This window comes from Megalobrama amblycephala, linkage group LG6 (genome assembly GCF_018812025.1).
Source record: "Megalobrama amblycephala isolate DHTTF-2021 linkage group LG6, ASM1881202v1, whole genome shotgun sequence".
NCBI classification, from domain to species: domain Eukaryota; kingdom Metazoa; phylum Chordata; class Actinopteri; order Cypriniformes; family Xenocyprididae; genus Megalobrama; species Megalobrama amblycephala.
In genome coordinates this window covers 2,763,190-2,776,501 of record NC_063049.1, presented here as the reverse complement: position 1 = coordinate 2,776,501, position 13,312 = coordinate 2,763,190, and the positions used below count along the sequence as shown (strand labels likewise).

The 13,312-nt window shown below is 35.9% G+C and overlaps 1 protein-coding gene and 2 long non-coding RNA genes across 10 annotated transcripts in view; 2 read left to right on the top strand and 1 right to left on the bottom strand.

The window, feature by feature from the left end:
- Positions 1 to 521, top strand: part of LOC125269689 — an 8,521-nt gene extending 8,000 nt beyond the window's left edge. Inside the window, exon 4 of the long non-coding RNA XR_007185174.1 lies at positions 395 to 521. This is a non-coding gene — a long non-coding RNA (uncharacterized LOC125269689). The remainder of the gene's footprint in view (positions 1 to 394) is intronic.
- The window catches only part of LOC125269679, a 25,065-nt gene extending 17,858 nt beyond the window's left edge, over positions 1 to 7,207 (bottom strand). For all 7 annotated transcript variants that reach the window (XM_048192614.1, XM_048192615.1, XM_048192616.1 and 4 more), the window contains exons 1-8: positions 6,831 to 7,207; positions 2,728 to 2,962; positions 2,476 to 2,569; positions 1,751 to 1,896; positions 1,467 to 1,523; positions 906 to 980; positions 383 to 451; positions 220 to 273 (exon numbers count right to left, since the gene is read on the bottom strand). In XM_048192614.1, the coding sequence (XP_048048571.1) occupies positions 220 to 273; positions 383 to 451; positions 906 to 980; positions 1,467 to 1,523; positions 1,751 to 1,896; positions 2,476 to 2,569; positions 2,728 to 2,920 (688 nt within the window). In that variant the 5' untranslated portion in view covers positions 2,921 to 2,962; positions 6,831 to 7,207. The remainder of the gene's footprint in view (positions 1 to 219; positions 274 to 382; positions 452 to 905; positions 981 to 1,466; positions 1,524 to 1,750; positions 1,897 to 2,475; positions 2,570 to 2,727; positions 2,963 to 6,830) is intronic.
- On the top strand, positions 2,709 to 13,312 carry LOC125269686. 2 transcript variants are annotated; one of them, XR_007185170.1, is made up of 5 exons: positions 2,709 to 2,914; positions 3,735 to 4,921; positions 5,909 to 6,180; positions 8,597 to 8,721; positions 13,087 to 13,312. It is a non-coding gene; the product is annotated as an uncharacterized LOC125269686 (long non-coding RNA). The 2 variants fall into 2 exon arrangements; XR_007185169.1 differs by lacking the exon at positions 2,709 to 2,914 and having other exon boundaries at positions 2,936 to 4,921.

Below are 13,312 nucleotides of genomic sequence, written 5' to 3'. Positions count from 1 at the left end.
GAGCCATCGGATTTCAACAAATATCTTAATTTGTGTTCTGAAGATTAACGAAGGTCTTACGGGTGTGGAACATTTTGGGTGAACTAACCCTTTAATAGTAAAATTGCAATTGCAATTTGAACTGATGTTTTTTTTTTTTTTTTCCCTTCCATTAACTTTATCCTATTTGGCTGAGAGGTGTAAAATTTACTTAAGTGAATTTATGTGCATTTATCTTACTCTGCGTTCGTCCAAGGTGGTCCCCTGAGGGTCTCATGACAGAAAAGGTGTGCTCTATGGATTGAACGCAAAATATTATGTTATTTAGTTTTAAAAATTTTATTTAGTTTGAAATGCTGTGAATGTGTTTCTGATTTCCTCATCCCTGATTGTGCTCTTGTACCTTGTGTGTTAGGTGGATCAACACTCCAACCGTCTCCGTGATGGTCTGGCTGAGAAACACGCACTGGAGCTGCAAAAGGTGGAGTGTGTAAGTTGCACATGTAATTGTGAGGTTACTGTTCCTCCATCAATAGGGCATTTCCCCATAACTTGCACACTTTAAAGATGATAAACATAATTGTAAAAGTAATGCATATGAAGTTTCTCTATGTATTGATAGCCTCCACTCCAATATTACTGCTACGCAAGACTTGATGGAGAACTCGGTATTTGCACGTTGTCTGAAATAAGTGTGTGTGCGCTCTCACAGCACGCGCAAGTTTTCTTTTGCGTCTTGCTCTTGAATATTTAAATTAGCCAGGCTTAAATGAGTTTAGTTTAAAGTAATGAAATTAGAAAATAGTTTATGGGTTAGGAATGACACAATTCACAAAACTTTCTTTGAGTCAAATAACCCATTATTTGGATCACATGTTGGACTTCATTTGAGCATTCCCACCAGCCAGATACAACTAATAATTTACCTTGAAAGCTGGGGAGACTCTCACACCAGGTCTGCTGTTGGTCTTCCATATCACATTGTTGCTGATTGACAAATGCTGTTGACAGTCGGGGGTCATTAGTGATGTTCATTTTGATAGCTACAGTTCTGCAGCTGTATGTTTCAACAGTTATTTAATTCAGCGGTTCTTAATTCTTTTCCTGCACAGGAAATCTGTTAAAGTTTAGTTCAATTAGGAACATTCATTCACGGATTTGCGCAACGCCACTGCCTGATGAAACTAGAGAAGTGTGACGTAATATAACTCTATGAATAAATACAATTTAAAGGGATGTCTTATGCACTTTAATGTCCTTTGAATGGAAAATATATGCTCCCTTGGAACTGGAATCATGGTGGATCCTGTGAAATCCACGGTTGAATAGCACAAATGTCTGAAGTGATAAGAGATGTGTTAAGAGATGTCACAAAATGTGTGACAAACAGGATTAAGAACCGCTGACATAGTTGTAGCTTTAAATAATCATTGTAGATGTGGATAGAACAATTAAAATGATTAAAGATAAGAGATCTTCAGACTTACAGTTGCTTAAAGAGTTTACAGCTCTGCTCTGCAAAACCTGAGGTTGCACAACAGGACCTGATAAAAGGGAAATTTATTTTTTGTATTCTGGCTGTTATGCACTTTTAATCTTACTTATTTCATACTGGGCCATTCTGTGTAAAATCAACCAGATTTGAGAATTACCTAGATTTTAAAAATTAAAAAAAAAAGCAACCTCTGGTTGAGTTTAAATGGAATGTGTATTGTTATTCATAGCATTCATTTTATTACCATTGCATGTTTTTAAATTTATTTTCCATTACCTTTTTTCTTTGTGCGTTTTGGAATTGAAGGAGGCTTTGGTGCTGGTGGAAGACTTTCTTTGTCTGCACTTTTTCTTTTTTTAAGAGGTGGTTGTTCTGGTGCCTCATCATCCGATGAGTAGATGTGGTTGGAGCACAGTTTCTTTCTAGGAACACAGAGAAAAAAGTACAACTGCACACATTAATTGCCCCTTGTGTGATAGCAAATACTCATAAATGGACTAAAAACATTTTGCTTTATTTCTTAAAGGGATAGTTCACCCAAATTGAATAATTTTCATAATTTACTGTAAGACCTTTGTTCATCTTCAGAACACAAATGAAAATATTTTTGATGACATCTTGCTCAGAAAAAGGGTTCTCATCACTTCATAAAATTGTGGTTGAACCACTAGTCACATAGACTATTTTAACTATGTCTTTACTACCTTTCTGGGCCTTGAGGTGGTAGTTGCGTTGATGTCTGAGCGTAGACATCAACATAATTTATGTTCAGAAGATGAACGAAAGTCTTGCAGGTTTGAAACGACTTGAGGGTGAGTACTTGATCGCAGAAATTTCATTTCTGAGCGAACTAACACTTTAAAACCTGTAACAATCATACTGAAGCTGTTATTCAATAATTTAAATATTCAGTTGAACTATGTTAAAGGTGGTTGAAACGAAAGTATATGGCATTTTCATGTGTTTTTCAAAACATTTCTTTGTCTTTTATGAGGACTTACTTTGGAATCCTTTTTCCAGCAATTTCAGGTTCTGAATTTATGTCGGATGTATAACTGGCCTTCTTCCAGTTGTTGGCTACATTGTGAAAAGATGCTGAAAAAAGAAATGCAGGTACGGTTTCAATTTTGTTTATTAAAGCTTTATGTGAGACCACATTTTACAGTATAGATAAATGTACAAAGATTCTGAAAAATGAAATGCAGGTATGCTGGGCAAGATCATGTTTAATTTACAGTATAATTTACTCTTACCTGACTCGTGCAGGATTCTTGTTTTATGCCGGGTCCACCCCTTCTCTGGCTGTGGTGTCTCCATGATTTTAACACTCTTTAACAGCCTGTCAATGTCTTTATATGGTGGCCACCAAGAGTATCCGTCAGCATACCAGGACTTGGCAACTGGTCCAGTCGTCCCTTCTCCCTCAAACTCCACTATTAGGTACATTTTTCTTTTTTTTTTCTTTTTTTTTTTTTAAGAACTGCCAGCCTGAAACCCATATTGTGTATTAAATTCGATAAATTCAACTATGTAATTCAAATGCATAAACTATGGAACAAAAAGTGCTGATAAAGAATTAATCTGTATGTAAAAGTGGAATTGCAACAAAATGGCGTAGATATGGGACAAGAAAAATTTTGTTCTCTATTTCCTCAAATTTGCAGAACTCGACGGTGGTTGAGAGATCGTCAACTAAATAAATGCCGAGTGTAGAGGATGGCAGGGGATAGTCAAAAAAAGATTCCTGATGGTTGAATGAACTGTAAGCTACATAAATTTCATCCCTGAATGAAATGATATTTTGCAGCTTTGCAACTTTGCCACTGATGTAAACGTGACTGTTTGCCCGGTCCAGTTTAAGAGTGTAAGGGCTTGTCCTTAACTCTTTATACTGTGTCGCTTCATGAAAGGATGCAGGTAGAGGACCAGTTGCATGCTGCTTTTTGAGCAGATGTGGCCTGGTTTTGTGAGGTTTTTTGCAGCTTCTTTGCATCTCTGAGAATCTTTTTATTATTTGACTCAGAGGGCATGTTGGTTTCCTCAGAAGTCTTTTGAGTTTGTTCAGGTGATTCTCATACTTGAAAGCACTGAAGTTGTCTAGCACGCCATGCTTTTTTGCATCATCTGCAAGATGTACAAGGCAGTGTGCATTATAGGACAGGAATTGTGGCCCATACAGTTGACCGAAGTGATTGACGAAGAGAACCAGTATGTCATTGGCATAATCACAGTAATCTTCCATCAGACTGTTGTTGCACAGGATGAAGATTCCCACAAAAAGCAGCAAGAAGTTTTTGTACACCTCTGTGGTAAGGAGATCTTTCAACATAACAGGTCCGGTATACAGTAAAAACTGCCTGAACTCTGTTGCCTTCCACCTGTCAATTTCCCTCAGTGCCCTTGGTTTCCTTGCGAACTCCATGGGCACGCTTCTCTGAGCATTCACTAACCTTTCTGTTAATGTGTTTATTTGAAATCCCGACAGCCTACAAGTGAGAGGACCCATCTTCAACCACAAGTGGAGAAGTCTTCTCATGATTCCAAGGCACACAAGGTGCATGTAATCGAGGGGGATGCCAGAGACCATATCCAGGGAAGTTTGTTCAAGGGGTGACGTGCCATGATGGTGATCAGAATCGGTCTTGTTTCTGAAGCTCTCATTGGTTCTTAGTGGCATGTCGCTTCTTGGAAATGTCATCCGGTTTTCCAGGTACACTCCATCCTGTGTGCATTTTTCGCATCCATGATAGCCTGTGTGACCTTTAATGTTTTTTAGGAATGCACGAGCAGGTGCGTCGCAAACCATCGAAGAAAGTTGTAAAGCTAACCTCACTCCTTCAAACTCAAATCCATTACCCAATTCATTTACTTCCGTGATGAAGTCTTCGAGATACTCGGTCAGTGAGGTAGGTTTACCTGTGCCACAAAATAAACCTATTGTCACTGGTTCTTCTTGTCTGATATTTTGCAGTGTTCCAAGAATGGGCCAGAACTGTGTTGACGAACTCTTGTAGAGGGGCAGACCATCGATGCTGACCTGAAGCTCCAATGTGTGAATGTTGCTCAGAATCTTGACATTCTGATGTAGCACCTCTGTGATTGAATTTAGTACTCCAAAATGGTAATACTGGCCACCAGCTTTGTGTTGTATTTGAGGGTTCCCACGCACCGTTCCTAGCAACGTTCTTGAGTCTTTTGGCAGATTTAAACTATGTTGACGTAGTATGTTTAGTAATGAATTTAATGCCACGTGTGAGATTTTGTTTTCAGTAGCCCAGGTTGCCAGATCTTCTTCTAGGGAAGTTGGATCCGTTTCAGACTCCGACTCGGGGTCAGATTCACTATCATCAAGAAGACTTGCCATATTGACAGCTTCAGTCTCGTCAATCTGAGAGAGACAGTCCATAAATGTGTCTTCATCATCGATTTGACATTGACAGGCGTTACGTGAGTCACTGTGCATGCAACTCAACTCCTTCCCTGAAGTTGTTGCATTTATTGTCTGCAGTTGTTGATCCACCTTCTCCTTGGCTTTTCTCCTCAGCGTCCAATAGGACGGCTCATTGCAAGCCATAGTATTAAGACCTTAACACAAAAAAAACCCTTTTTTGTTGTTTGTTTACTGGCCTACCAATATATTTGCATCAACACAATTGATGTACTATAAAGCATCATCAGTTGAACTCAAAGGATGATGACTTCAGATGCAAAAGCCTCTAAGTGTCATCTAAAATATTCTTATAAAGTGAGCATTTTTATCAGGCTCCTGTTTTAAATAGAACTGCCATTAAAGTTAAATTACTGAACCTAAACATAGAAGCCTGATAAAGATGCACATTTTATAAGAAAATTTCAGATGGCACTTGGAGGCTTTTGCATCTGAAGTCTACACAGACACATACATAACACGCACACAAACTTTTGAAGTTTGGGACTAGTAAGGAGGATATGAAGTTTCTTATGTTTAGAAAGGCTATGTTTATCTGATAAAATACAGTAAAAACAATTGTAAAAAATGTAATTTTATTTAAATATTTAAGAATGGTATGGATTTCAGTGGGATAATCCTTTGATAAGAAATGTTAGAAACATCAGAACGATTTCTGAAGGATCATGTGACACTGAAGACCGTATAATGATGCTTAAAATTCAGCTTTGATCACAGGAATAAATTACATTTTAAAATGTTCAAAAAGAAAAGTTTTTTTTAATTTGTAATAAAATTGAGCCATTTTACTGTTTTACTGCATTTGATTTAATAAATGGAGTCTTGATCATATTTATACTCAACAATATAAACTAAATATCTTGCTGTATCATAAAAGTTATCTTGCTGTCTAGATGCATTTCTGTACTTCATATTCAATCTGTTCTTCAAATGAGAGTATTGAATAGCAAGTGTCTCGCGGGAAGTTAATTCGGATTCTCTTTCAGGGCATGCGATTGGCTGTTCGCTGCTGATGTCACACTTTCAAGTGCGCGCGCTCCAAGAACTCCAGTTCAAATCCCAAGTCGACGGATGGACGGAGTTTGATCGGCGTCATGGTACCAGCAAAGCATGCATGTCTTGGTTTCGTGATCTTGACTGTGTGTTGCACTGCCATCATCGTACAGGCTCCTTCTGTGATTCACCAAAGCGCGTCTGAATTCAAGCTGGAAACGGCCTGTGCTTGGTCTGTCCCAGGGTGTCATCGTCACTCACGAAGGTAACGTTAATCATGTTTAACACGACCTGTTAGCTGTGCATGTTAACAAATAGTGGGTCTTGCATGGTCTAATGACCATCATATGTTTAGTGCTTGTGTAACTTAATCCGTCTGTGAAAAATGTGAGTAACGTTACACTCGATAACGTCCACTATGGTTTCGGATACCAAATACTTAAAGTGCTCTGTTTGATGGCATAAAATGGCGATTTTTGCATTCGGCACAAGTGTTAAGTAGAGCAGCACTTCAATTTTTACACGTTACTTTTCTCTGCGCTGAGCTCCAGCCACAATTAAACACACTTGAAGTAGCTGTGTTGAGGCAAGTTGGAGCTAAACTCTGCAGGACAGCGGCCTTCAGGGACCGAGTTTGGACACGTATGGTCTAACCAATCAGTATTGAGCAAAGCAACGCTTTAGATTTTCCCGCCCCTTTCCCCCGCCCCCCGCGGATGTTGTCAGTCACAGCTGTTGTGAGGAACGGAAAAAACGCGCCTATAAAAACTTGTAGGCATTTTGTTTTAATTACGACGTTTGTGTTGGTGATTATTTATTGTCTGTGTATACATACATGTATAATAATACTTATTTCGAATATAATTAAACTTCAAGGTATCAAAAGGCTGATTAATACTGTATACATATACTTACCAACAACTCGCCGAACTGAAGACAAACTACAAACAAACTTAAAGCCGACTAATAATGAACTAGAAAAACAACAAAGTAAAAAAACGTGTAACGACTGAACAGGAACGTAATATATACAGTTGGAGCTATTTACAGGTTATTAATGTGGGAAAATTAATCAAAAAAAGTTGAGAGTACAGTAGGCTGAGGAAATCACAACGGTCATCTGATACAAATTATAACGGTCATCGGATATATATAGTATACGGTCACGTGACATTCATTCATTAATTCTGTTTAATTATTTATTTTTTTAGTTAATTTTTTTATTATATATAATATATTAGTTTTATCACCATTATGTCAAAGACATTTTAAAATGTATGTATTATGGCTTTATTCTTTTTACTAGCATAAATTTTATTAAACAATTTTATTTTTTTCCCCAAAAAATTTTTATACCCTACGGGTCAAAAGTTTGGAAACATTACTTCTTTTTTTTTTTATGTTTTTGAACGAAGTCTCTTATGCTCATTAAGGCTGCATTTATTTCATAATAAATACAGAAAAAACAAAAATATTGTGAAATATTAATACAACTTAAAATTATGGTTTTCTATTTTAATATACTTTAAAATCTAATTTATTCCTGTGATGGTAAAGCTGAATTTTCAGCATCATTACTCCAGTCTTCAGTGTCACATGATCCTTCAGAAATCATTCTAATATGCTGATTTGATACTCAGTTATTATCAATGTTGGAAACGGTTGTGTTGCTTTAATATTTTTTTGGAACCTGTGATACTTTTTTCAGGATTCATTGATGAATAAAAGGTTAAAAACAGCATTTATTCAAAATATAAATCTTTTCTAACAATATAAATCTTTACTATCACTTTTTATCAATTTAACACATACGTGCTGAATAAAAGAATACATTTCTTTAAAAAACAAAACAAAATTACTGACCCCAAACTTTTGAACGGTAGTGTATATTGTTACAAAAGATTTCTTTTTTTAAATAAATGCTGATATTTTTTAACTTTTTAATCAAAGAATCCTGAAAAAGTATCACAGGTTATAAAATAATATTAAGCAGCACAACTGTTTCCAACATTGATGATAAATCAGCATATTAGAATGATTTCTGAAGGATCATGTGACACTGAAGACTGTAGTAATGATGCTGAAAATTCGGCTTTGATCACAGGAATAAATTATATTAAGTATATTAAAATTGAAAACCGTAATTTTAATTTTTAGTAATATTTCACAATATTATTGTTTTTCCTGTATTTATTATGAAATAAATGCAGCCTTAATGAGCATAAGAGACTTGAAAACATTAAAAATAATGTTTCCAAACTTTTGACTGGTAGTGTAGATTAATCCTAAAAAAGAAAATATGAAAATATATTTTAAAATGTACATTTTTATAATTTTTTTTTTTTTTTTTTTTTTTTTAAATCACTTCCCCCGATTTAAATGCCACACAATTTAAGTGGAACACAATGCAGTTGAGTTTGGTCTTGATAGCCCTTTCTTTTGCTTATGATGATGAATGTTTAAAAAAATGTTTACAGTTTAATGGAAGTTACACCCATAGTTTGTGCAAAGCGCTGTGAGGTGTAGGAAAAAGTTGGACAAACCTATGGAAATTATGAAAGATGGTAGCCTAAAAACATATTTAATATAAATATAAATGGAAAACAAACTGCCATAGCTTCATAACAAAAAGTAATCATGCTGTAATTATATTCATTTGTTTTATTAATGTTTATTTACAGTGCATTTTATTCTGCTTACCTGACTCGCGCAGAATTCTGTCCTGTTTGGTTTCCATCATCCAGACACTCTGGCAACTGGGCTGTGTATGGAGGCCACCATTTTCTCCCACAAACTCCACTCTCAGGTAATTTTTATTGTTTTGCTGAAACAGCGTTGTGTGTTTTATCCACAGATCTGCTCAAAGTCGCACTGGATTTTCTCCTCATTGTAAGGTTGAGAGGTCCATCTATCACTCTTTTCCATGTTTGTAGAGTTAGTTCGTGGAGTAAATATATAGGCTGTAGTGTTGTTACAATACTGGAATTTCTAACTTCAATACGATACCTTGAAAAGTACCGATATTCGATACCATTTTTGATTCCACGGGGGGAAATGTATACACTGTTATAGATTTTGATTTATTTATTTATTTTTTGTCTGTCCATCTATTAAAATTCTAGGCGATCAAAAACCACAGACTGTATAAAACCCAACCGCTAGATGTCAGTGTTATCTTAGAACGTAAACTGACGTGGAACCGGAGAAGTGCGAGGTGCGTCAAAGTGCATACATCTCTAGAGTTAGCATTAACAAACCCAGCTCACAAGACGATAGAATTATTCCACTCCCGCCGCGGTGTGTAGAACTGAAGTTTTGGCTTCAACTATAAAGAAACCACTAAGGAGATCGACAAGAGTCATGTTGTTTGCAAAATAGGCCATGTTAAAATCCAAATACTCGAAACGCATTGAATCTGAGAGCTCACTATATATATATATATATATATATATATATATATATATATATATATATATATATATATATATATATATATATATATATATATATATATATATATATATATATATATATATATATATATATATATATATATATATATATATATATATATAAAATAACTCATCAAATAGACTGACTTCCTGTTGTTAAATAGTTTAGAAATTAAAAACTGTTATACTGTGAACCTTTAAAACATATACACACCTAAAGACTCCTGCAGTCTTTACTGTTTTCCCTTTACTTGGATTGCACACAATTGTGATTGTGATATAAATGCAAATGACAGTATTAAGTTTTTGTTTGTTTTTGTTTTTTTGTAAGTTGTAAAGCAGAAGCCAGTTTAACCCAATTTATTATAAAAAAAGTAAAGAAAATCAAAAGAACAAACTGTTATGACTCATAGGTAGTCTGTGTTCACACTGGCACTATTTGGGATTAAAGGGTCATGAAACCTCCTGTTTTAGCCTGGTCATTCACACCTCAAAGCTCAAAAAACTCTGTAAAAATGGGCATGTAAAGCTCTGGATAAGTCGGAGTGTAGAGGGAGGGAAGAGGGAAGAGAACAACCAATGAAGCACAGACATAGAACACACTCATTATACAGAATAATGAATATTAATATATGAGCATGGAGAAAATGACGACAAACTCCCAAGCACAAGGGAGAAATTTGAAAGAATATTTAATAGGGCTAATAATAGGCCACTTTGATTACATTTACGAGCACTGCAGTCTCAAAATCAGTCTTTTGTCTATTAGAATAATCGTGTCGTCGCGTTCAGATAGGCTACACCACTGTATCAGTGTCCAGTTTGCACATATAATTAATTTGAAGAAGACTTGATGAAATATGTGTGCATAACTACACCGTGCTGTTTAATGTTTAGTGCAGGAGAATGTGTGAAATAAAAACTTTAAACACGTATACTTTATTCTGTATGAGCTAGGATTCACGTGGCTAGTGTTATTAAACACAACGCGAAGCTCCGCTCTGAAACCGATCATATGAGCGCTCCACGTCTATATCATAACAATCGTATTTTTCATGTGTTCGTATTCAAACTCCAGTTCTGACCGCATCGCGAGCAAAATACAAACAACTCGTGCTGCTGTGCTGAGGGAAACAGCCTACGGCTCGCGTGTTTGAACGCAGCTAGAGCAGGCAGAGGAGAATGAGCCGCACTTTTGGGACATTTGAATTCTCCGCTGTAATGTGATCTCACGCGAACATATTTTCCATTTGTGCTGGTAGATCACAGCAAAACAATCCACATGCACACAAACCTCTGCTCTGGTCACGTCGCAGGAAAACGTGTTGTAACACAGGGCTTGACATTAACTTTTTTTGCTCACCAGCCACTGTGGCTAGTGGTTTTCCAAAGTTACTAGCCACTCAGCATTTTCACTGACCACAATTTTGCTGTTGGGAAATTACATTTTATATGATTAAAGTTGCCTCTGGCATGCTTAAATTACTTGATTTTGAGTCATTTTACTTGATTTACAAGATTTAAAACCCTTTCATACTTACAAATGTAGATTGACCACCCAAATGAAGACTATACATCGTATATATCAGCTGGAATGTAGTTATTTTTGTTAGGCTATATAAAAAGAACAAAGCAGCAAAATTACAAATAGTAATTTAAAAAAAAAAAAACCTTTTTTCAGATGTTTATTTAGCATGTATAAATTTATTTAACATTTTTATTTAACAGTGCTTCTGTTCTGTATCATTCAGCACGATTCTGCCTATCCCGCCTTCACTAACCACAAGTTAATCGATAAAGAACTGTGACTGAATTGTAATTTTGTGATACAACGAGCTTGGCTATCTTTTATTTGGCTGTAGGCTGAAATTATATTCAACCCGCCAAAGTGGCTAGTGGGAGTGGCTATCTTACCCACCACAGCTGAAATCTACCCGCATTTGGCTGGTATTAATGTCAAGCTCTGGTTGTAGCACTGAGGAAACGAACAAACGATATGTCTCTGAATGACAAGAGACAGAGGCGAGAGAAGTGACACTTCCTCATGCATAATACCGCAATTATAATCTTAAGCATACTACAGCGCAGTGATTGGATTAAATAAGCTTTATGTCATGAATATATGTCGAGAATCGCTCGAAACAGTCTACATCAGCATGTTCGTCCATGCCCATACTTGGGCTGAAAGTACACAATGTCATCAGATTTTGTGACGTTGCTTCGACAGGAAGACAGAAATCGCTCTGAAAAATGCAAAAATAACTATTTTTCACTTATGAATAACATTGAGTACCTTTAGCTTTTTCAATGATGTGCAGCCTATACATATGTTTACATCTCAAAAAAAGTGTTTTGGGGTTTCATGACCCTTTTTAACAACAGCATTTACTTAGATGTGAGTCTCAGTGTCCTGCACACAGGAAATTACAGTAGTGTTTTGAATGCTGTATGATGTAACCAAAGTCAAACCTGTGTTCAATTTGTGACTATTAACTGTAATTATAGTGATGGTGAGTAAAGTAATATCAAAGATGGCAACATCCATACAAACAAAAATCTTATCACAAATGACAAGAGTCCAATCAAGGAGTGACTTCATCTGTCAAGTCTGAACTAGCAGCAGCTTTTATAAGTGGAGTAGATTTGACTCGCATACAGACCACAAAACAGACAGGAACAGAGAAAGGGCTTCAAATAACCAAGCATATAGCTGATCGTGGTTTGCCCTGCCAGATGCTTCGGCAGATGTGTGTGGACTTGAGATGTTTCTCCAGTGTATGATTTGTTGGTTGTGTCCTTATCAAATGTTGGAAATAAATGAAGAGAAAAGGAGCACAGTAATTCTGACTAAAATATATATTTAGGTAAAATGCATATTTTAAATGTAGGTTTAATATTCTACATGCATTTATGAGAGCACTAACTCTAAAGGGGGTATACATGTAATTACCACAGTTGTTACATGTATTTCAATTGCTGTTTATTTACTACATTCAGATGAGTGAATTTGTGTTCCTCCTACCAGTTAACATTTGATCTGCATTTTTGTTTTTTTTGTTTTAAATATATTTTATTTTAAAATGGTGGGCAAACAGTTTTTGTTTTAGAATGTAACATTTTAACCTTTATTTACAAAAATACATTTACTATATTTGTTTTCTTTAACTTATTATTATTATTATTATTATTATTATTATTATTTTACAGTTTTCACATTGTTTGGAGGATGTAATTGGGCAGAATGTAGGGGCCCACTGAAATTAAGTCCCTTGTACCTGCATCAGTCTAGCTTTTGTAATAATCATTTCCTTATAATTGCATAACATGTTTTATTCAGTTATGAGCTAAATGGGGAAGCCAAAATCTGTCAGCAACTTCTACAGACAGCTTTGGGCTGGTTGATCTGTGCTGATGATTGTATGTGGTAGTCAGAACATTGTTCAGTTTTATTTGTTACTCAGCTTTCACAGCAATGCTGGTAAATGAGCAAAAATATATATAAATACTGTGAGAATCATCAATCTGAAGTCATTGGCACAGCTGCTGTGTGGCATCTAGTACTGAGGTTGTTGACAGTATTGTGTGCATGTTGCTGCCTTGTACATGGTGTTCACTGCCCAATATTGTTTGAGAAATAAGTATTTTAACCCACAGTTAACTTGTACATTTCCTTATAAAATGCTCTAACATTTCTCCTATTTCTTTTCTCCACCAAACAGCTTTGGAGATGGTTCAGCCTAGATGCTCAGATCTACCACTGGTCAAGCTTCATTCCCACATCTGGCACCAACGATTCATTAAGTGCAGTCCATAACCAGTGTCTGCACCTTGTCCATTGCAAATGTTATGGATTGTTCTATTAGAGCTCATTATAATCTTTGAGACTGGTGTTATGTAAAGGCTGTTGTGTGTTGTGAGTAAAGTTCACCCCCCTGTGAAACAGTT